Source organism: Grammomys surdaster, unplaced genomic scaffold, assembly GCF_004785775.1.
Source record: "Grammomys surdaster isolate TR1022 unplaced genomic scaffold, NIH_TR_1.0 173, whole genome shotgun sequence".
In the NCBI taxonomy this organism is placed as follows: Eukaryota; Metazoa; Chordata; class Mammalia; order Rodentia; family Muridae; genus Grammomys; species Grammomys surdaster.
Window position 1 is genome coordinate 1,304,657 of NW_021604621.1, and position 22,550 is coordinate 1,327,206.

At 41.1% G+C, this 22,550-nt stretch overlaps 1 protein-coding gene across 2 annotated transcripts in view; it reads left to right on the forward strand.

The window, feature by feature from the left end:
* The first annotated feature begins 12,173 nt into the window (after positions 1–12,173).
* Positions 12,174–22,550, forward strand: part of Mid2 (midline 2) — a 96,517-nt gene continuing 86,140 nt past the window's right edge. For both annotated transcript variants that reach the window (XM_028767486.1, XM_028767487.1), the window contains exon 1: positions 12,174–12,756. In XM_028767486.1, coding sequence (XP_028623319.1) covers positions 12,753–12,756 — 4 coding nt within the window. In that variant the 5' untranslated portion in view covers positions 12,174–12,752. The remainder of the gene's footprint in view (positions 12,757–22,550) is intronic.

Sequence of the window (22,550 nt, forward strand, 5' to 3'; positions counted from 1 at the left end):
CCACCCAGGAACCCTCTATCCCCTCACCCCTCCTCCTTCTTCTCTGTGGATGTAACCCTTACCTACCCCCCCACTCCCACTTCCCCACCCTCAAAATTCCCACCCCCTGGGGCATCCAGCCTTCATAAGGTCAAGGATCTCATCTTCCACCTGGGCCCAGTAGGGCCCTCCACTCTTACATATACAGCTGAAGCTAATTCCCATGCCACCTTAGAAGTTGGCTTTTCTTTCTGCATCCCCTTTTGAAAAACTTAGTGGTACTGCCATCACTTGCGTACGAACAGAAATCTGGTTTTCCTTCACTTATTTTGTTCCAAGTTCTGTTTGCATTTTAAATCCCTTTTGTAGAAGTGCCCTCTTCAGTACTTCCTCCTTACCTAAGCTGTTTTTGAACCTTCCCCTTGCTTTAGTCCCCACCCCATTTGGTTCTAGCCTTTCCATATCTATTTGAATATTTATTTTTACCATACAAATGTCATTATGCCAAATACACATGCATAATTATTTAAAGATTATGAAACGCATACATTCATGGTCCTTGAAATGTCACATGGGACTTTTATGACCTATCCTGTGACAGCTTCATCATCTTCCCTTTATTCCACTACAGATTCAATCTGTGTGCTTAGAATATATCATCACTTCATTGAAGTTATATTTTCTTTGACTTCTGAGCTACCATCCCATCTTTCACAAATGCCCTTCTCCCCCTAGGTAACTTGTATTCTTCTTTTACACCTATCTTCTATTATCCCCCCTTTAATAATATGATTCCATTATACACACTCCATAGCAGCTTGTAGCCATTCTACGTTGCTACTTTATAAATTGTCTGTTTATTTGTCTTTCCCTTACAAAACCATACGCTGCTTCAGGGAAGGGGTTTAATTTACATTGGAAAGCTCAACCCTATAATAATGACTTTGATTTATAGTATGTAAGATAACTATGAAAACCAAACAAATTGTTTTATAGTCACAGGTATATATCTTATTTTATTATGTAAGTATATATTGAAAGTTCTTTGAAATGAAATATAAGATTGCTATATTAATTCTCATATATTTTGATATATTTCTGTTTATTCTGTCTGGACTGCATTTTCACTCTTTGAAATTTAGATTTTCTTGGAAATTTAAAGTCCCTTCTAGATAACTGTCTTCAGTGAATAGATGAGTAGTTTCTCACAGTAGTATATACTTGAGTTCTTTTTCCTTTCATGAAAATGTTTCAGGAATTAGAGAATTTAAGGTTTGGGAAAGACTTACAGGCCCTGTTTACAGTGATTCTCACCTCATCTAAAGCAATCTGTAAACTAACATAAACTCCACTCCAACCCCCAAACTATAATACAGTACAATCTGAAATGAGTATTTATAAAATTTTCTTTGGTAAGTTCAGGTGAGAAGCCTCTTTTTTTTTTTTTTTTGTTCTGAGACAGTGTCTCTCTGTGTGGTCAGTCTGTGATAGATTCAAACTCACGAGCATTCTGCCCTCAGAATTCTTCTCATGTTCTTAGATTATAGTTTTTTGACATCATGCCTACACAACAAGTTGTGAGGACTGTTAATGTGGTCTAGTCTTGTCCCATGGTCACTTAGTCCCTGTATTGCACTAGGTTCTCCTCCAGAGTCCATGGCCATTCTAGCCACTGATAATTGCCTTGGTTAACAATCCCAGGCATGGATCCTTCCTATTGAGAGCGGCTTGTGTTCAATTAGCAGCTGTTTGTTACCTCCAAGATGTAAGTGCCACTGTTGCACCACTGGGGATATCTTCCCAGCATGTCACTGTTGTGGATCCTAGGGTTGACAGTTGGGGAGGACTGCTAATTGCTCTCCCTCTCAGCAGCTTGTCTATCACCTTAGGATACCATGAGAACCTCAGGAAAAAGAGTTTCAGGTCAGTCCCAGATTGATTTTTCCATGCCTGTTTTCTTTTTCTTTTAAAGTGTGTAGTGTCTTCAGCTAAGTTTCTTACCTTCAAATCCTGGAAGGCAACCAAAGGCAGTGCTAATTGGCCATATTGTTTTGGGAGAGTACAGTATTCTTCCTATTGTTTCCAAGACAAGACAAGGAATATGCACCCATGAAATCTCAATAATATGATTGCCTGAACAAGAATGACATAATATCAACACTAGTTCATTTGCGGACATGGACAAATGAAATGCCACAAGGTCGCAACTCTAGATTAAGAATTACAGATGATCAGTGGCTGCTGAGGGAGAATTAGTTTCTTCCAGGGAGGAGCCCCAGCATAAATTTTCCAATCCCAAGTGTTCAGCTCTGACCTAATGTACATGTAAGCAAAGCTAAATGGACCTGGTATGTATGTATGTATGTATGTATGTATGTATGTATATTTACAAATAAAATTTTGTGTGTGTGATGTGTAGTTCAGTTCTATATATTGATATCTCAAAAATTGTCCCCAAAGCAAATCTGAATGAAATAAAACAATAAAGAACAACAGTGACAAAAGCAGCTTGCAATTCCTAAAATATTAGCTGTGATAATAGTAGCTTTCAAGTTTGAGAAGATTTGTGTTGGTCCTAAGGTATCTTGAGCGCTATCTTGTAGGCAATGTACCATTACATAAGAAAATATTTGCTCTCTTCGAGACAAAGTATTTCTGTGCAGTTGACCATGTAGTTCAAGTTGGCCTCACACTCACTGTCCTCCTGCCCCAGCCTACTCAGTGCTCGTATAATAGGCTTGTGCCATCATACCTGGCTCTCAGATTTTCATTTATGAAAGGCTAATTCTGTGCTCAGTGAAATGACTCTATGGATAAAGCACTAGCCATGAAAGTCTATTTTCCTGAGATCAGTTCCATAGAGGAAGGAAAGAACTGACTTCTGAAAGGTTTCCTTTGACCTCTACACTGTGTATTCCCACAATACCTAACACACACACACACACACACACCCCTCACAAATAATGAAGAAACTGAAGAGTATTTCTTGGAGGACTGCCGAGAATGGAATAGATGCAAAACTAGGGAAGAAACCCAAAGGATGATTATAGTCACCAGGTATGTGATAAGCTGAGAAATTTTGGGCAATGCAATAATTTGCTATGGCATATGTGTTCAGATATGGGGAGAATGAAAAAGGAGTGGGAGCAAAAATGGCTTGTAGGTTTCCAATGTGAAAATAATAGATGATGTCAGTAATTGAGGAAATGGTATTTAAAAAAAAGATTAGGCATTTCATTTTGGATATGTAAACCCAAGGTGCTTGTGAGAACTCAGGCTTGAAATAAAAGCATAGCCAAGTATTAAATTGGTTATCAGAAAGCAGCAGAAATGGAAACAGTGACAGTGGAGGGGACTACCTAAGAACATTTGGGAAATTGGATGAGCCAAGGGCTGAGGTGGAGTCCTCGTTAACATCCACAGTTTCGGGACTGATGGATGAGGGAAGAAGATGCCACAAAGGACAAAGGAAAAATATTAAGATGTACAGGGAACTAGGAAACCAAAAATAATGTCATGGAAACCAAACAAAAAGGGAAAGAGAAATAGCATCAAATGACATGGAAATGTTTTGTGAAATAATACAACATCTTAGTTACTTTTCTCTTACCATGACCAAGGCAACTTACATAAGAGTTTATTAGGGCTTTCTTACAATTTCAGAGGGCTAGAGTTCATGACCACCATCATGGCAGGGAGCATGGCAGCAGGCAGACAGGCATGGTGCTTGATCAGGGGCTGAGAACTTACAACTGATCCACAGCCAGGAGGCCGAGAAAAAGAGAGCTGACTGGAATGATGTGGGCTTTTGAAACCTCAAAGCTTACTGCCATCGACACACTTCCAACATGGTTACACTTCCTAATCCTTCCCAAACAGTTTCATCATCTGGGAGCCAAGCATTCAAATATATGAGCCTATGGGGGCCATTATCATTCAAAACCCAGCATACAACACTGCACTTCTTTTCTCTTGTCTCATCTAGTAGCTTCATCAAAAATTTCATGTTTCTTGAATACTGAATCCCTTTAACAGAGAATTTTAGAGTTTTTAGTGCACTTCCATTGACCATTTACCAGATGCTAGGCATTGTACAATGGCCATCACTAAAAAAGACAGACAGGATACATGCCCTGGGGAGCTTATCATTGAGATTCAGTGTAGCACACTGCTTAGGGGCCAGAGTATAAATCCTGGGCATCACTCAGCTATGTGACTGAGAATAAATTACTTAATGACTCAGTTTTCATTTTCTCATCTACAAAACGAGCCAATTAGGGATTATTGTCAATAAGTTATTATACAGATTAAAGAACTTAATGCATGTAAAGTGTTCAGTACAGTGCCAAATATACAAAAAAGCTTAATAAATATTAGTTATTATTTTGGAGTGCATGGGAGTTTAGAAAAAATCAGCACTCAAGAAAATACCATTTTAGGATAGGCACAATAAAAATAATTAAAATAGCTAGATTTCAAAACACTTAAAGCAAATCAGTGTGTAGCTACTTTAGATGGTGACATCTTAGACAATAATGTTTACATTAAATCCTGAGTAAAAAGGATTAGTCATATGAAGATATTTGTATTGTTTTCTCCAGATTCAATAACTTTATTACTTGGTCTAAATCTGATCCACATTCCCTTTCTGAAAGTAAAGTTTATTTTTTTATGTATTGTTAATGTTACTTTTGCAGTAGTAGCAGAGCTGGGTAGTTGAGATAGAGAATATATGTCGCACAAAGCCTGAACTATTTCCATATGCCTACTCCAGAAAAAGGGTTTGGCTAGCTCTGTTCTAGGCAGAGGGAACATCACATGCAGAGGCCATAATCATGGGCCAATGTAGAATACTCAGAGACCTAAAAGACATGCTGAAATGGGTAAGGACAACAACAATGTGTCTCACTTCAAGCCAACTTTTATTCCACTGGCCATTACGTTTCAAAGTCTATCTTTTCCTTTTCCCGTCTGTGTTTTGTTAGAAAGGGTCTCACGATGTATTCCTGCCTGGTCTTTGACTTGCTGGGTAGATCAGGCTAGCCTCATACCCATAGAGAACTGCTTGACCTTGCGTTCTGCATTCGGTGATTAAAAACAGGCACTACTAAGTCTTGTCACACCCTTCCCTTGTAATAGCTGCTCATCTCTAGTCTTTTAACTTAATAATAATACCCTTCCCTGTTTTGTGTGTTCCTAAAGATCAGTGACAGTGTGTGATGGGTATCCATGTGTATTCATGTGGGTATGCTTGTTCATGTGTGTTCAGGTGTATATGTACATGTAAATACATGTATCCATATGGAGGCTATGAGTTAGTGAAGCTTAGGAGTTAGCTCTCATGTCCGTGTTCAGGTGCATATGTACATATGTATATATGCATCCATGTGGAGGCTAGTTACTTCAACCTTAGATGTTGGTTTTCATGAACCATCCACCTTATTTTTTAAGAGGGTCTCACTAGAAGCTTTGGATCCTAATTAGGCTAGGCTGGCTGGCCAGTGACTCCCCTGGGATCCACCTGGCTCCACCTGGCTCCACCTTTCCAGTACTGGGATTAGAAGCATATTCCATCTTGTCCAGATTCTGTGTGGCTCCAGAGATCAAATTCAAGACATCCTACTTGTATGACAAGCACCTTATCAGCTCATCGCTCTTTCCCAGATTGTCAGTGACCTAGGAATACTTCTCCGAGGCAATAACATTTGAATTTAGAGCAACTGTGTTCACCTACTGTAGGCCAGTTTACTCTTAATAGGTCTATATTAACAGGATTACTGTCTTCAATTGTTGCCTTATTTTAAGTATGTATTTATTTTATAGCTATCCATGCTTAGTTTTCATGTACATTTGCAGGCACAAAGAGAGCATCGTGTCATGAGCTGCCATATGGGTTCTGGGAATTGAACTTAGGACCTCTGGGAGATTAGCCAGTGCTCTTAACTGCTGAGCCCTCTCTTCAGTCCCTTCATTGCCTTATTTTAAATTTGCATCCTACTCTACTTCATTTCTCAAGGGAATCTTTTGAAGTATTAATAAATTAATTAATTTATTAGTATTAATAAATATTAGATCTTAATTTAATGTTGATCAATATTCACCTCATGTGCGCGCGCGCACACACACACACACACACACACACTCATCATTTATCTATATGAAAGTGCTTCCAAAACTTTTCTTTCAAGGTTGTTGGGTATTGTAAGATGTGTTTTACTGTGGTGTTAGAGATGGGATTCAGTGCCTTATACATGTTAAATAAGCATTCCACTATGAGGTACATTCTTATCCCCCTGTGACATGGTAATCAGTCGATAGACCATAAATGTTTCATGGTCAAACATGTTGAGGGGAATATTAAACAAAACAAAAGACAAATAGATTTTATTTCTGTTAGAGCCTCTTAGAGTCTTCGTATGCTAATGTGTGCTGTGAGTCTCTGAGAGAAACAGTCTGTAGCATTTTTTTCTACACGTGTTTAACCAAATCCCTTCCCCCCCTCATAATAAAGGTTCATATCTTAAGGGACAGTAGATTTTTTAGAGCCAATTTAAGAATTGGGGTAGCTGCAGTTGAGGCTCTGAGTCATGTGTGTGGCCTCCCATCATGAGCCTGTTATGACTGTACTAGTTCTGCCAAAAGAGCCTCTCTAGATTCTCATTATGGATTGAAAATTAGAGTAAATCTAGGTCAGGTTGCAAAGGTCATCTCTGGACCGTAGTCTTTAATTAGTTTACTTACATTATGTGGCAAATCTTAGCACTTATTGTGATTCAGGTACTGTTTGATGTGTTGGAGAGACACCAGTGATACATAGGCAAAACTTTCGCTCTCATGGAATGCATATTTCTGTTTGTGCATGAATATATGAGGGCATAAAATAAACACACGTGCTATTTTTACCTGGTGATAAGTTTCCAAAATAAAAAGGACTAGGGTGATGGAGATAAAGACATGGCACTACTTTAGGTGGAGTGATCAGAAAGGATTATCTGATCAGGTGCTGTGTAACCTAAGAGAAGACATTGGACAGCTGTATGGAGAGTGGGAGGAAAAACACACCAGAAGAAAGAAAAGAGCATGTGATGTTCTAGGGGGCGTCTAAGAGTGGTGTGTCATTTTAGGGGTATCAGAAGGCCAGTATGCTTGGATCGCTGTGGACAAAGATGGGAATTATATAAGACGAAGCTGGAGAGTTTGGTAGAGAATGGCTACTGCCAGGTCTTCTACACCTTTTGCAATTCGAGAAATTTCTTTTAATGTGAATGAGAGGAGACAGTTTCCAGTAGGGGCTGAGGCTTTAAATGATTAGATTTCCGTTTTGAAAGCATCACTGGCCAGAAGTGAGAAAATGAAAACCTGACTCAATTATCAGTTAGATGTTGGGCGCTAGGGCTGGGGTGTCAAGGATGGCACCCCAGAGTCTGTTTTAGATAGTTGGGTGATGCTACAAAATGAAATAGAATGGGGATAGTAAGTAAGAGGTCCTTTTTGGCCACATTGTTAACATTGCCTATTAGGCAGCCAAGTGGAGCCAGAAAGCACTGACATGAATGGGAGAGCTTGAACCCAAGGGAGAGATCTGAGATTTGAAAATACAACTGGGATCCATCAGGATATGAATCACACTGGTCTTATGATTTATAGGACTAGAGGAGCTCCCATTGAAGTGACTATTTATGGAAAGGGGAGCCCAGGCCTGAGCTCTGTGGTATACAGCCTTCAGAGATAGAAAAAAGGAGGAAGAAACAACAGAACCTGAGCAACATGTAGCGAGGTGGTAGGAAAACCAGGGAAGGTGTGCTGTCATAGAAGCCAGACAGTAAGTAACTGACACTGTTGATTGGGAAGGCCTGGCCAGCGGTAAGGTTTAGATTGGGCTATCTGATGGCATATTCAAAGTTCAGGGACAATGTATTGCAGATAGCAAACATACATGTTTATTATAACAATTTAGAAAAGTAATAAAACAGGTGAAAATGGTAGCAGAGTATAAATGAAATAATCAAATGCACCAGGCACATGCTATTTCTCCACAGTAGGAACATAATTATTTTGAACCACTCTGTCTCTCAAGCAGCCTATGGAGTGCATTTACCACTGGAGTTTTAGAACAGTGTCCTATTGAGGAGTCTATGCCAAAAGTGCTTTTCTTCTCACCATCCTGCTAAGAGCTGCTTGGTTAGAGAAGCCTCTGGACAACCTCTGGATTTCAGACAAGTAGCTGCTTCTTTTGAAAGCAGTATAAGGTCTCCTTCTGCAGAAGCAATGATGGTCTTGTACAACAAAATCACCCTTCTGTTATTTTTTTCCCTTGCGGAACAGACTGGCCTCTGTGCTGTTCTCTGAAGAAAGTATCTGGAGCCACTCCCTCCCCCTTACATTCTCAGCTGGAAAAAAAATAGCCCGATGAGCTGTCCCTTTCATACTGCAGGCCTGTGGTGTGGTGAGTCAGCCTCAGACTAATTCAATTAAACACCTCCAGCTGAATCTGTCAAACATCTTTTTTTTTATGGGCCCAGATTTATTTTGTTAATAGGATCAACATATGTTATATACAAAGGTAACCATTAAATAATTATAAACAAATAATTTCATCACATACTCCCAGCCAATTTTGCATCTCCTGCCAGATACAAAACATTTACTTTAATAAATTTACAGTGAGCAATTTGCATAAAACCATTGAAAGTGGGGATATTTTCAAAGCAGCTGCTTATGTGATGTGATTAGCAAAATCTCCCCATCCCCCACTCCCACCCACACAAGCCATTAGTCATTCCTTTGAATTAATACATTGAAGGCCTCGGTTAAAATTAAAATATTATCTCCTAATAGAGAGACAAATGAAGCTATTAACATTTAGCTTGAGTTAGTTGATTGAATTCCTTAATCACTTAGCAAGGTCCTTTGTGAAAGGAACCCAGCAGCTGTTAAGTCTTGAGGAGGAGAATGGAAAGGTCCAGAACATTCCCTAGGGAGGAAAGGCAGGGTTGGGGAGTTCTGTACAGAGCTCTAGTAAGCCAGGAGGGACTCTTTCTGAAGTACTGGAAACTCAGGTGCAGGGGAGATGTGGCCAAAATACAAGAGGTGAGATCAATTCTAAAGAGTGAGAAAAGCCATTAAACCTTTACTGTTAGCTCTGCCAAGATGGAGGTAGCTTTGTTCAGATACACTCTAATGAAAGCGGTCACTTCTTTATGTTTTAGAAAAGTCTCCACTGCACTGTGGGGATCTTACCAAGTGAGATGGAGCTCAACTGATTTCTCCTTCAATTTGTGACTCATTTTTTGTAGTTATACTCTTTTTTGTTTTGTTTTAAACTATCAAAAAGCACTCCTTTTTTTGTTTGTTTGTTTTTAATTTTCAAGACTGGGTTTCTCTGTGCAGCCCTGGTTGTCTTGGAACTCACTCTGTCGACCAGGCTGGCCTCAAACTCAGACCCACCTGTCTTTGCCTCCCCAGTGCTAGGATTAAAGGTGTGCAGTACCATGCCCTGCCCACAAAACATTCTTAACAGACAATATGCAGTTATTGAAAGATCTCCATAAAAACTAATCTCAGTTCTAGGTTTCAATCGTGTACAAGGTGTTATCAGGCTCTTAGATATATCTTATACAGGTGGAATAATCTATAGTTGTCTAGTGTGCTTCTTTCTTTCACTTTTTAACAACATATACTTTGCCATGTTAACCACTTTTTAGTGTACAATTTGGGAGCATTAAGTACACTCACAAAACAAATTATTTCTAGAAACTTTTCAAAAATCCAAGACAAACCCTGTATGCTTTAAACGGCTTTTCCTTTCCTTCTCCCACTGGTCCCTAGCATCCTTCATTCTACTTCCTATCTCTGTGTTCATTATCCTTTTAAATTGTTTCTGAGAGGTCAATGAAAACGTTTGAGACATACAAAACAACATATACAATGCTGGATGCTTCCCTGTCATGGCTTGGATCTGAAATGTCCCACCAAAAGCTTATGTGTTGAAGGCTTTGTCCCCACTGTGGATGTTCCAAGCAGGTCCTTTGGGTAGGAACTGAATTATGGAGGCTTTAACCTCATCAATGGATCTGTCCATTGATGCATTCCTGATTTAAAGGACTACTGGGAGGTGGTGGAAACTAGGAGCTGGGAATTGGCTATTGGAAGTAGGCCCTTGGGTGTGTGCCCTTGAATGGTATACTGGGACTCTGAACTCCTCTTTCCACCCCCTTCCTCCTTTTCCTCTCTCCTTCCTCCTTACTGTGAGGCAAGTTACTCTACAGTCCCCATCATGGGGTGTTGCTTCATCATAGCCTCAGAAACAACAGGGCCAGTGACTAGGGACTGACAATTCTGAAATAATCCAAAGTAGATCTTTCCTCCTAAATAGTTTCTCAGATTTTAATCACAGTGGCAGAAAGCTAACCCTGTTTGCCTCCTATGACTGACCTCCAGGTAACCAGTACAATCAACTTCTGAGGTATCTTTACAGAGAATGCTTACACGTACACAAATAACCCTATTTCCCTTTTCGCACTACTAGAAGTATAGTGCCCTCAGTTTTTTACTTTACCCCCCTTTCACTTACTAGCAGCCTGGGTCTCTCAGCAGGCAGACTGACTCCAAACAAATGTACATATAGATGCACACATAAAACATACATACATAATTGTTTTTAACATTTGTGTGGTGAATTTGCCCAGGAAATCAGCAGCCTTCTGACTCATGAACTTAAAAGAAAACAAGTGTTTTATTCTGTCAGAGGTCCCATGGTATAGAATTTACCCATCTGACCGTGTCCAAAGTACAGTACAATCTTGTTAACCATATGCAACGCATCTCCATTGTTTTATTTCACATTTTCCTGATGATTTGTCATGTTCAACAGCTTATTATCTGCTATTTTTTTTCTTTTTTGAGAAATACCCATTCAAGTCCTTTGCCCATTTCCAAACACAGGCCTTCTTTCCATATTCTAGATAGCAAATCCTTATCGGATATGGTTTTTAAACATTTTCTCCCATTCCCAATGTGTTTGTTGTGTACTTGGCTGTGTAGATGTTGGCGCTATGTAGATTCATTTGTCTGGTTTTGCTTTTGTTGTCTGTGCTTTGGATATGACGCATTAACTTTTCCATCTCTCCGTGCTGTACTTCCCTTTAGGTAATGTGCTTGGGTTTTTCCCTTCATTGCCACCCCAGTGTTCTCTAGCAGGTTGTTTAACAGTGCTGTTGGCTGACTGCTATTGGTTGCCTGACAAGACACACCCATCTACCGTCTTTTTTATTTCTGGATTTGTTCCCAAGCACAGTAATGAGAGGCCCATGTGAGAGGGGCTGTTTTCTGATTGCTCTCTTCTTCCCTCTTTCTGAGTGGAGCTAAAAAGGGTATCCTTTGGGGTGCTTTCCTTTTCCCATCTACCTTTTAAGTGGGGTGGTGGTCTTTGAGCCAATGATAGGTCAAAATGCAGGCTGTATCCAGACCAATGGGAGGCTCCTGAGTTCCAAATGGATCTTATTAGGGACATTTAATTCCTGGATGGTCAGCATCTGCCTCATTGTCCTCTTGGTAATGAGCCTCTTGTTTTGTTGGTTAAGGATCTGAAGGTGCAAAAGAAACCTTACCCCCCTACACTTTGAGTGGCTTTAATCCACCCGAACAACTTGTGCCCAAGGCCAATAGAACATAGCTATTCTCCCTTTGTCAAAAAAAGGGGTTGGGTTTCCTACAATTGTCTGTCCTTCTCTGTCTCCTCCACTATTTTTGTTTTCCTCTCTAGTTAACTTTGCATAGAACAGCTTCCCCAGTAGGACCTGTGAGGAGGATCCAGGCACACTCTTCCCATTGGCGAGTGCAACAGTCTTTCCCTTGCTCTAATCTGGGGGTTTGTGGATGTAGAAGGGAGGTGGGTGGGTGAAGAGTTTGGCCACAGTCTTCCTTCTGCACTTCACACACACCCGCTCGTGGACGCGTGCACACACACAGACACACAGACACACACACACACACAGACACACACACACACACACACATACACACACACACACACACACACACACACACACACACACACACACACGCCTGTTCAGGCCCCTTCTCCCTGTGTCTTCCATCAAGATGACAGGGTGCTGGAGAAAAGGCTGCTGGAATCAGCTGGTAGGTACAGTAGTAATCTGAACCCCACCCACCCACTGCCTTTGCTTGCTCAGGTTTCTCCGGTCACTCCTGCCAGGGGAGAAAACATGTAAGCGCGCCTCCAGAGGAGGGGCACGGGGAGCTGGGAGTGGCGGGGGCGGCGGAAGGTGAGCCTAGGAAGGTGGCCCAGCGCCCCTTCTGCCCGGGCCCCTCCCCGTGCTCCCTTAGGGTGTCAGCCTCGGCTCCGCTTGCCCCCACTCCACCCTCCTTTCGAAGGGATTGCCTTTTTTTTTTTTCTCTGCGGCGGCGGAAATGACAGTGTGGTGCTGCGGTGGTGTCATGGTGCTGCCTCTGGACTGAGAGGCGAAAACTCTTTAAGTTTAGCCCGGGAGACCTAGACGCGGGAACGTCGCGGTCTCCGTGCTGTCCCCCGTGGGGCGCGCGGGCTGGCGGATCCCGGCTGCTGCGCGGCGGCGGCGGCGGCGGCCGCAGCGGCGAAGGCGGGCGGCGGCCTAGAGTGGTGGTGGCGGCGGCGGCGGCAGCGACAGCGGCCCGGGAGCTTGCACGGGAGCCCGAGCCAGCTTGCTGCGGAGGCCGGCGAGCGCCCGGCACTCTCCGGCGCGCGTAGGAGATGGCTGGCACCCGGGAACAATATGGGTAAAACGCGTCCCCTCGCCGAGGCCCGGGGGTTGGGGGGGGTTGGCTGGTGTCGCCGCCCGCGCAGGGCTTGGCCCCTGCTCGCTCCTGCTGCTCTTCAGGTGCCGCCGGGGGCCGGCGCTGGCCGAGGACACTTGGGCTCCGTGGGAAGGGGGGAGACGGGGTCCGCGTGGCTCCAATCGGCAGTGGCGGGGCCCCGGTTGTCTGTCACACGGTAGTGACCCGGGCTCCTGCCGCTACCCTCGTGGGAAGGAGTTTGCACTCCTAGATCCCAGGCTGGGGAACGGCCCGAGGCCTCCCGCTTGGCCAGGCCGAGCCGGGAGAAGGCAGTGGAGCGGCTCGGCTCTCCTGGCGCCTAGGCGCAAGTCTGGGAAAGGGCGCAGCCGCCTTCCCACGCTCCCGCAATCCACGGCGTCCTCGGCCCGGGCGGCGCCCCGAGGTTGGCGGTTGGCTCAGTGGTGCTGGCGCAGCTGCCTGAGATGCCGTGGACACCCTGCGGGCGGGAGCCCGGGAGAAACTTAACCCCTCTCCCCCTTTTTCCCTTACTGGGGAAGCGATCTTCAAGTCTCTGGGTGGTTCTTTATTTCTGGCCTAGCCGAGAAAGCAGCGCCCTGGGGAGGGAGGGGGAGAGGGAAAACTTGAGTGTGTCCACAGGACTCACTGCGACTGAAGCAGAGACCGAAGCATTTCGGGCTCCTAAGAATTCCTGTAACACTACTGGTGATGAGCTGGCTTGGGTTGTTTCGCACTTCACGTGCAGCATAGTACTTTTATTTATTTATTTATTTAGGAGGCATTTCGATTTAGAGCAGGAAATTCGGATCCCGGGATGGTTGGACTCCTCACTTTCCTCTCTCTTCTGTACTCCTCACGTACCCGTTCACTATTCTGCCTGTTCTCTCTGCCTCACGTTTAGGCACCCACATCTCTCCCCAGAGTCCCCGCACTCTCAGCCTTTCTCTATCAACCTGTGCACATCCCAGCAATGCAGCTTCTCGCTTTTCAATCACTTGGAATGGTTGTTTTTTTTTTTCTTTTTTGAAGATTTTGGAGGGTGGGGCTGGTGAATGGCATTAGTTGTGTGTCTTTGAGGAAGAGTGTTTATGAAGCAAGACATTGGAAACTGTAATAGTAGACAACTATTGTATGGGGATTAATTAATCCGATTCTCAAACTGGACCATAAGGGCTGACTGTAATCCCATTCCATTTCCTCTCTGAAACCGAATCAGTTCTCTGACAATGTTCCAGTAGACGATGGAGTTGCCAAGTGGAGAGTTGACACTCTTGCTCACTTCTGCTTAGGGAGCTTTTCTGTACCCTAGATTTCCTATCCCAGCACCCCCACCCTTTTTTTTTTACCTCCTCCTTACTCATCACTGCCTCGAGGGAGAATCAATCTTTGCTATTTTTATATATTCCTGCTCAATCAATTAGCTTAATACAGCCTCCTAATATGAATTAGATTTCTCTTGATTATTCCTTACAAAACTTGATTCATGTGGTTGAAACCCAAGCCTAGAAGCCAAGAAGATCAGAGAGTTCATTCCAGATGTGACATTGCACTGGCTTTACGGCCTTTAGACACTTCTATGACCTCTCTTTCACAGTTGCTGCACTTGCATAAAAGGCATAATATTGTGTACTGGGTATTGTGAGTATTGACTTGGTCCTTTGAAGATAAAAGGATTCTATAAACCTCAGCATTATACTTTTCAATGAAAGCACTTCATTTATCCTTTATTGGGTTACTGGATTGACTGGGTATAAATGGGAACACTAATTTACAGAAACCTTAATTGGCCATTATTAGTTCTCTTGGGATTCAAATGTCATTGTAACTTAGGTCTTAAGTCCGTTTGTTTCACAAATGTATATGCAACTAAATGGAAACATATATACAATTAGGCATAGAAAGGAATGGTGGTGATTTTAAGTCAAGTCATAAAGCATATTGCTTACACACTTAACCCTAACAGTGTGAGTCAGACTCATTTGAATATTCAACCTCACCCATTTTTTTAGCCTACATGGGGGCCAGTTAGTTAATGCCTAATAAAAAGTGATGTGGATAACTTTAGGTCTGGCTATATAAGCACAATTAGCACCTAGCAGCAATGAGTCAATATTTTTTTTAAAGCACCTTCAATGTACAGAGGCCTCTGTTGGCTGTGTTGAGTGAGGCCCTGCACTTGACCCGGTGGGCTCCTATTTGCCCTATGCTAAACTCTACTTACAGCTCCATGGCTAGGATGGGGTCAGGGTGTGTGATGTGTGGAGTAGGGAAAGAGGTTGTGGGACATGAAGGGCTGTCTTTCCTATTTACTTTCATGACTACTGGGATTCTTACCTAGCATGTTGTACCTTGCAAGACCACTTCTGAGAGGCACTTGCTGCAAATGAGTGGCTTGGTTGCTTCACAAACATATCATCTGAACAGTGCAAATTGACTTAGATAAAATTGGTTTGGTTAATCCCTCCTCTAAGAACAGGGCAACTTGCTCCAACTTGCAGGTCTTAAAATAGTGCCAGTGGAGTGTCATAATTGCATCCAAGTAGTGTTCTGAGTAGTGAGCCTTTCCATTCTCTCCTCCCATAAAAATCTGCTGACACTGCAACAATTAGGAAGGAAACTAAAGAAGAATTTTTTTTTTTTAAATCACACAGCAAACCTCATTGGCTTGATGAGGAGTGAGGAATACTGTGTCTGGTTGTTAGGTTCCTTAGAACTAGATTTTTTCTTTCTCAACAGGGATGTAGAGCCCCAAAACACAAAGACAGGGATGAGGCACAGTTATGTCTCAGATGGCTGTTTTTAGAGAGAACTGCTTGGCTTTGCGTGTCTGTCATTCAGTCTTTATAGATGTTGCTAAATTTCTAGATGTTAGCCATGGGACTCAGCTGCTAGAGGAGGCCTGAGGGTGTCTGAGGGCGCTCCAACTCTGTTCAATATGGACTTTTTGTTCTGTGTTCTGTGTGAAAGAAAGCTGGGTCTGTGACATGCCTCCTTAAGCAGAGTGTCCTAACTTGAAATACTATATCATCAAAGTCTGACGTATAACATCCTCATGATAGCTAGAACACAGTTCAAGGGCTTTTAAAGACACTCACATCTTTACAGTTAGTTATTTGTGTGTATGTGTGTACATATGAACATGCGTGTGTGCCATAGCATACGTGCGGAGGTTAGAGGAAAACTTGTGGAAATCTCTTTCTTTCCACTGCATGGGTTCTGTGGATCCAACTGTGGCCAGGCCACCAGTCTTGGTGGTCAGCAAGTGTACTCACTGAGCAGTTTCATGAGCCCTAAGTATAGTCCCTTTTTGAAAATTGGGTACAAAGTATGATATTGTGCTCTCTGTATTTCTGGATCCTCAAAACATAGTGTTCATCACTGAGTGGTAACAGAGGAGGCTAGAAAAGTCCTCCTCTGTGTGTTGAGTCACAGCATCAAGTCAGAGGTTCAGATGATTGGTGGCAAGAGAAGACAATCCTATTTTATTGTCTGCCCTGTGCAGACAGTTAGTGCCCTTTACTCTCACTTCTTGCCTTCAAGGCCAATAGTCCTGTCACCATCCATTTTCATATATTACAACTCTACCGAAAGTTTTCTGTGGGCTGTAGAAGTCTGTGTTCTGTGGCTTTTTCTCTCTGCTGCTCTTTTATTTTCATCTCTTTTATTCTTTATGACCATAATCACATAACATTTTTTGATGGTCAGACTTCCACAAAGCCTATAAACATGGCAGAGGGATTTTGGGGAAAAACAAAGGGACACCATCCCACCATCACTTTCTCCGTGTGATATTTACTCTGCGATGCTGGTGTAGTGTAACTGGGTTAGAAAAGAGTGGGTTCTTGTTTCTCCACAGCACTCTGCCTGTCTGACCTTGGCCTTTGTCTTAGCCTCTTTCTGCAGGTCAGACTCCTCTGGTTGGTGATGAACCGTATCCTCTGGCTCTGGATCATCCTCTTACAGAGCCCAGATGAGCTGATAAAAAAACCTATTAGATAATGACAACTCTTCCCAAAATCTAAAATCCTAGTATTTTGCAATTTGCTCTGATAGGAACATTAACATATACGCATGGAAGACAATGCTGATTTAGGAGAGCAAAGTTAGTGTGTGTGTGTGTGTGTGTGTGTGTGTGTGTGTGTGTGTGTGTGTACAGTCCAGAGATAGAAAAATGGTTTAGAGTCCAGAATCCTCTATCACTTTGTCTATAGCCTTTTGTTCAGTGTTGCTAGGATCCATGTGGTTCCCGGGAGAGTAGAAGCTTGATTTCAAATAGGCCTCTGTTTTCTGTCTCTTGTTACTGATCAGAACTTGGGGTCCTCACAGCCTAACATTCAAAAGAGTGCCCTACATACATATCTTACAAGTTTTATTATGAAGAAGTAGAAATAATTGCCCATCCGAGTAGGACACTGATGCTTTAATCGTCACCGGATATTTAAAAATGCATCATTGATAAAACAGAGGATTGGAAATTCAGTCTTAAAATGGATGAAAATCTACACTGGTAGCCTAGGTAAGTCAGGCTGTTCTCCATTTGTTCCCCAGTCTTACAGCTCTGCCAGTGTAATCTGTGTTATGAATCATACTTAAAGTTCTTGTCAAACATTATATGTTACCTCAGCATATCCATTTTTTGGTTACCTTGATTACTAATTTTTAAATAATATTTTTATTCTGTGAAAATTTTATACATTTCTACAATGTATTTTGATCATACTTTGATTAATCTTTTGTATTTGAGGCAGATCAGGACTTTTGGTTTTGGTATTTTGATATTCATTTTAATATTTACGATGACTTAATTATATAAAATACTCAAAAGTGATAGCTTTAGGAGCTATTTATTAGAATGGAATAGCATTCAATTCATGTACTATAGAATACTAAGTAGGCCTTAATGCCTATTAGTCAGGAACTGGATCAGTTCTCTGTCCTAGCCAGTAATCAACCTCCAATTCTGAGCTCTCTCAAAGTATGATGGGAGCCCAAAAGAAAACACTAGAGAGGCTGGAGAGATTGCTCAGTGGTTAAGAGCACTGACTGCTCTTCCAGAGGACCTGGGTTCGATTCCCAGCAACCACATGGCAGCTCATAATTGTCTGTAACTCCAATATCTGACACCCTCACACAGACATATATGCAGGCAAAACACCAATGCACATACAAATAAAAATAAATTGTTAAAAAGCAAACAAAGAGAACACTGTAAATAATTCTTCCCTCTGGAGGACCTTATGGGAAACTAAATGGTGAGACATATGAGCATCAGTTAAAAACATGGTTTTCCTGGGATTGTGTGGAAAAGTATGACTGTTTTCTATCATGTCAATTATATGTTTGGGATGAATTTCCAAGTGTTTCTAGCTTGTAAAAAGTGTTCTGTGTGTGTTATGTGTGAATGCATGATGTAAGTAAATGTAATTTTAAAACAGGTTAATTTATTTTATCCTCGTGGGATCATCACAAGAGTATATGCAATGCCTACAGTGGATGCTTTTGATCTAAAAGATAGAGAAGCTATGGTCCAAAGAGTTTAAATGTTTTACCTAGTACCATAAACTAGTCGTGTTAGATAGAAGACTTTAGGAAGACTTTAGTAAAAGAATAAAATAGTGTTTTTTAAAAAAATATAAGACTACTATATGAATATACTACTTTAACTAATCATAGTCACTGACCACCTACCTAATCTCCATTTTGCCTTCTATTTTGAGTTCTCATAATATAGAATATAAAGAATTCTATGCATTGGCTATCTTCATGTCAGATTTTTTTTTCTCACAGGTATTGTGTAACCCAAGCTGGCTCTGAAGTCATTACGTAGATCAGGATTTCTTTGAACTAACTTGTGATCCTCCTGTTTCAGCCTTCCAAGTGCTGCCCTTACAGCCATGCATCAACATTCAAGGGGCTCCAAATGATCTTTGAATGAGTCATCTGCTAATCAAAATGTTCTTGGATTTGATAGTTTTTTTTTTTTTAAAGATCCAGACGATGTTTTCATTGGTTGGTACTCATAAGGTATTTCCCTTCCCTTTAGTTGTTCACTGGAACATTTGATAAATCTTCCTTGAGGTGCAGCAAGTAAAAACATGCACTACACTTCACATTAGCCTAGACAAAGGACAGTCATACACCTTGTCCATCTCTAGTCCTCTTGGTGATAATGCTTATCACTTCTTAGCCTGAATAGTTACTCTGGTGAATAAGAGTCATGCTTTTAAGAGCTAGTTTATAGCATCCAAGATATCTTATTTGCATGAGAATAAATAGAAAGAAGTCTATAATAATAGGATATCTGATCTAGAAAGCATCTTAGAGGAATATCTGGTGATTCTAGTTCAACTCGAACAGCATTTTGCACTTGAAGAAACAGATGACCAGGACTTGTTTGTACTCCAAGGAAGATGGATCGTTTCTAGTATTCTAAGGAAAGTCTCATGGGAAATTAATCCTAATGTCCTGGAAGGTTAAAGCTATTATCCTGAAGGATAGTTTTTGTATTATTTTTAAAGATAAACATCCAGCTTTTTTCTCCATCTACAGCCCAAAGGTCAGGCTTACTTTCACATTTGTGGCTTTTCTGGGAAGAAGGGTAGACTATAGCTCCCCAGGGAGAGAGTTAAGAATCCAGAGCCATACTCAGAAGATCTGGAAGATAAAAACTAGATAGGCTATTAGCTATCGGGATAAGTAGGCATTAGTTATGTTCAAATGCCATTTGAAATAATAGAATTCTGTCAAGTGCAGATCACAGCTGCTTGATCATAACTCTTGATCAGAGTTAGCTGATGCTAGATTTGGAGGGTAATACTTGAATCAATTTTTCATCTTGTAAGTGCAAAACGTGTTATGTTTTGAAATCATAATCACTTTCATTGAAGCATGTCCTCTTCCTTTTAGGTAGGAGTGATGGTACATGACTGTAATTTAAGCATTGAAAGGCAGAGGCAAGAGGATTGAGCCTAGCCCAGGTTACTCAGTGAGCCTCTGTCTCAAAAGAAAGAGAAAGAGAAAGAAAGGATGGAGAGAGAGAAGCAAGCCCTTCGTGTTTCTATACAAGCACACAGCATTTTAATGCTTTACTAATAAGTCTGCTTTCGTTGGTAACCCCATTATTCCCCTCCCTTCCTACTTCTTAGCAAAGCTCAGAATGAAGAGGATAGACTGTGAAGATAAACTATGCAGGAAGAATCTTCTAGTAGAAAGAGCAAAACCATACATGTTTGTTGATACACCAGTAACTAGATTATTTGGAACAGAACTCTTTAGGTTGTAGGCATAAGAATATTTATTTCTTAACATGTCAATTGTTTCTACCATTTTGTCTATTTCATTAATTCATTAATTCGTGTATGGCAAACGTGTTTTCTGGAGAAAGCTTCATGATTATTAGGTCATACTCTACCAGACTTCACATCCTTTTGCTGTCTTTACAACCTTCTAAATGTAAGTCCTGCAATTCTCAAGACTTCGTGAAGTTGCAACACTTACTCGTTTTCTTTTTGTTGTGACCCTTCCTCTGCTAAAAGTATTTTATGATGTAGGTAGGAATTAAGTGTTTTTAGCAGCAATTTAAATATTTTTAAGTAGATAAGAACTGAGGCTTAAGAATTTTCTGACACTTGTTGATACATTGTAGATGTCTCAGAGCATCGCAAGACCTAGATAGGGAATCAGTGACCTAGAAAGAAGAAATAAGCTATTCAAGCCGGGGGTGATGATGCTTGTCTGCAATTCCAGCACTTAGCAGGTGGAGCAGGAGAGTCTGGAGCTCAAGGTCATCCTTATCTACCTAGGCCTGCTGAGATCCTAGAGACCCTATCTGGAAAAAAAAATTAGACGCAATCCAATAGAGTTTATTGGCACTACATAATCACACTATTTGCAATATATTGATACTATACTAACACAATATACAGTATACAATGTACTTAGCTATATTAAGTCTGGAGTTTGATCTGACTTTGAATCTCTTTTTAAAGACTGAGATGTGGTTCACATATCATAATAGCCCCCATTTTAAAGTATGCAGCCCAATGGTTTTTAATGTAGTAAAAATCTTGTGCATCCATCACCACTATCTAACTCCAGAACATTGCCAAAATTCCAGAAAGAAAGCCCATGCATATTCGTACTTACACCCACTCCTTCCCTCTTTTAGACCTTGACTACTATTATGCTTTCTATTCCTATGAGTTTCCCTATTCTAGGCATTTCATATAAAGGGAATCACACACTACACTACATTTCTGTACTGGCTTCTTTCATTTAGAAATATATTTTAAAGGATTGTCCATATTGCAGGTTCTATCAGTACACCATTCATTTTTATAGCCAAATAATAGTCTATCAAAAGGACAAACCATGTTTTGATTTTTCATATATCAGATGATGGGCTTTAGTTGTTTTGCCCTTGACTACTATGAATATTGCTGCTGTGAACATTGGTGTGCATGAATTTTTGAATAAACACATTTTTTATTTTATTCAGTACAGACCTAAGAGTGGAATTGCTTGATCAGATGGCAACTTCACATTTAACTCTGGAAGGAAATGCCAAACTATTTCCCAAAGCAGCTGCACCATTTTACATTCGAACTAGTAATATATGAGAGATTCAATTTCTCCACGTCCTGGCAGACACCTGCTACTTTCCCTTTCTGTTTGTCTGCTTTGTATTATTATAGCTATTCTACTGTGTTTATTTGGTTTGCATTTCCCCAGTGGCTAATGATGTTGGATATCTTTTCATGTGCTTACTGGCTATTTGTTTATCTTCTTTGGAAGATCCTTTGCCTTTTCATTCTGCTGATGGTGTTGTTCCTAGCCCTAAAGGTTTAAATTTGGATGGAGTAGCATTTATCTGTATTGGTTGTGATTTTGCTGTTATCTGAAAAATCCTGTTGTCTAATTGTAAATAAAGTCAGATTTACATGAATCTTTTCTTCTAAGACTTTTGGTGTTTTGATTCATATACTTAAATGATTGGTCTATCTTCATGTATTCATCTTTAGATGGGGGGGGGCTTTTTTGTAGCCCAAGATCTCACTATGTAGTCCACAGTGGCCTTGAGCTTGCTCTGACAATCCTCCTGTCTCCACCTCTCAAGTGCTGGGATTGCAGGCACACACTACCATGCCTAGTTTTAATGATTTTTCTATGTTGTAGGTTTCTAACTTCATTTCTTGTGTATGTTGAGATGAACTTCTCCCAGAACTATTTGCTGAAATTATTCATTCTTTGCTGAATTATCCTGGAAACTTTGTCAAAAATGAGTTGACTGTAAATATACAGGCTTGTTTCTAGAGGGCTTTTTTTTTTCTAAGTTTGAATATTTGCTGTGCTATTTGCAAGCAAGTATGACCTTGGACAAATTACTTTCTTTGTCATGATAGTACCTATTTTTTAAAGAAGACTCTAAAAACAATACTTGGTATTGTAATGATGCTTAAATAGTAATAGAGGTAGGGAAATGGAGGATAGTTGCAGACATGCTAAAACACCACTAATGAGAATCAGGAGCCCTAATAAAGGAGAAATGAACAAACGAATGTTTGAGGAACTTGCAGAAATTATCCAGTCTCTCAAATTGGCTAATGACGTCACTGTGTCACAGTAAAACAAAATGGAGTGCCAGGCATGGTAGTGCATGCCAACCATCCCATCATTTGTGAGGCAGAAACAGGTCAATCAGGTGTTAGAGGTCAGGCTTAGTCTGACATCAGTGATCTCAACTAACTTAGCTGATTGCAGATTTGTAAAAAAAACATAAG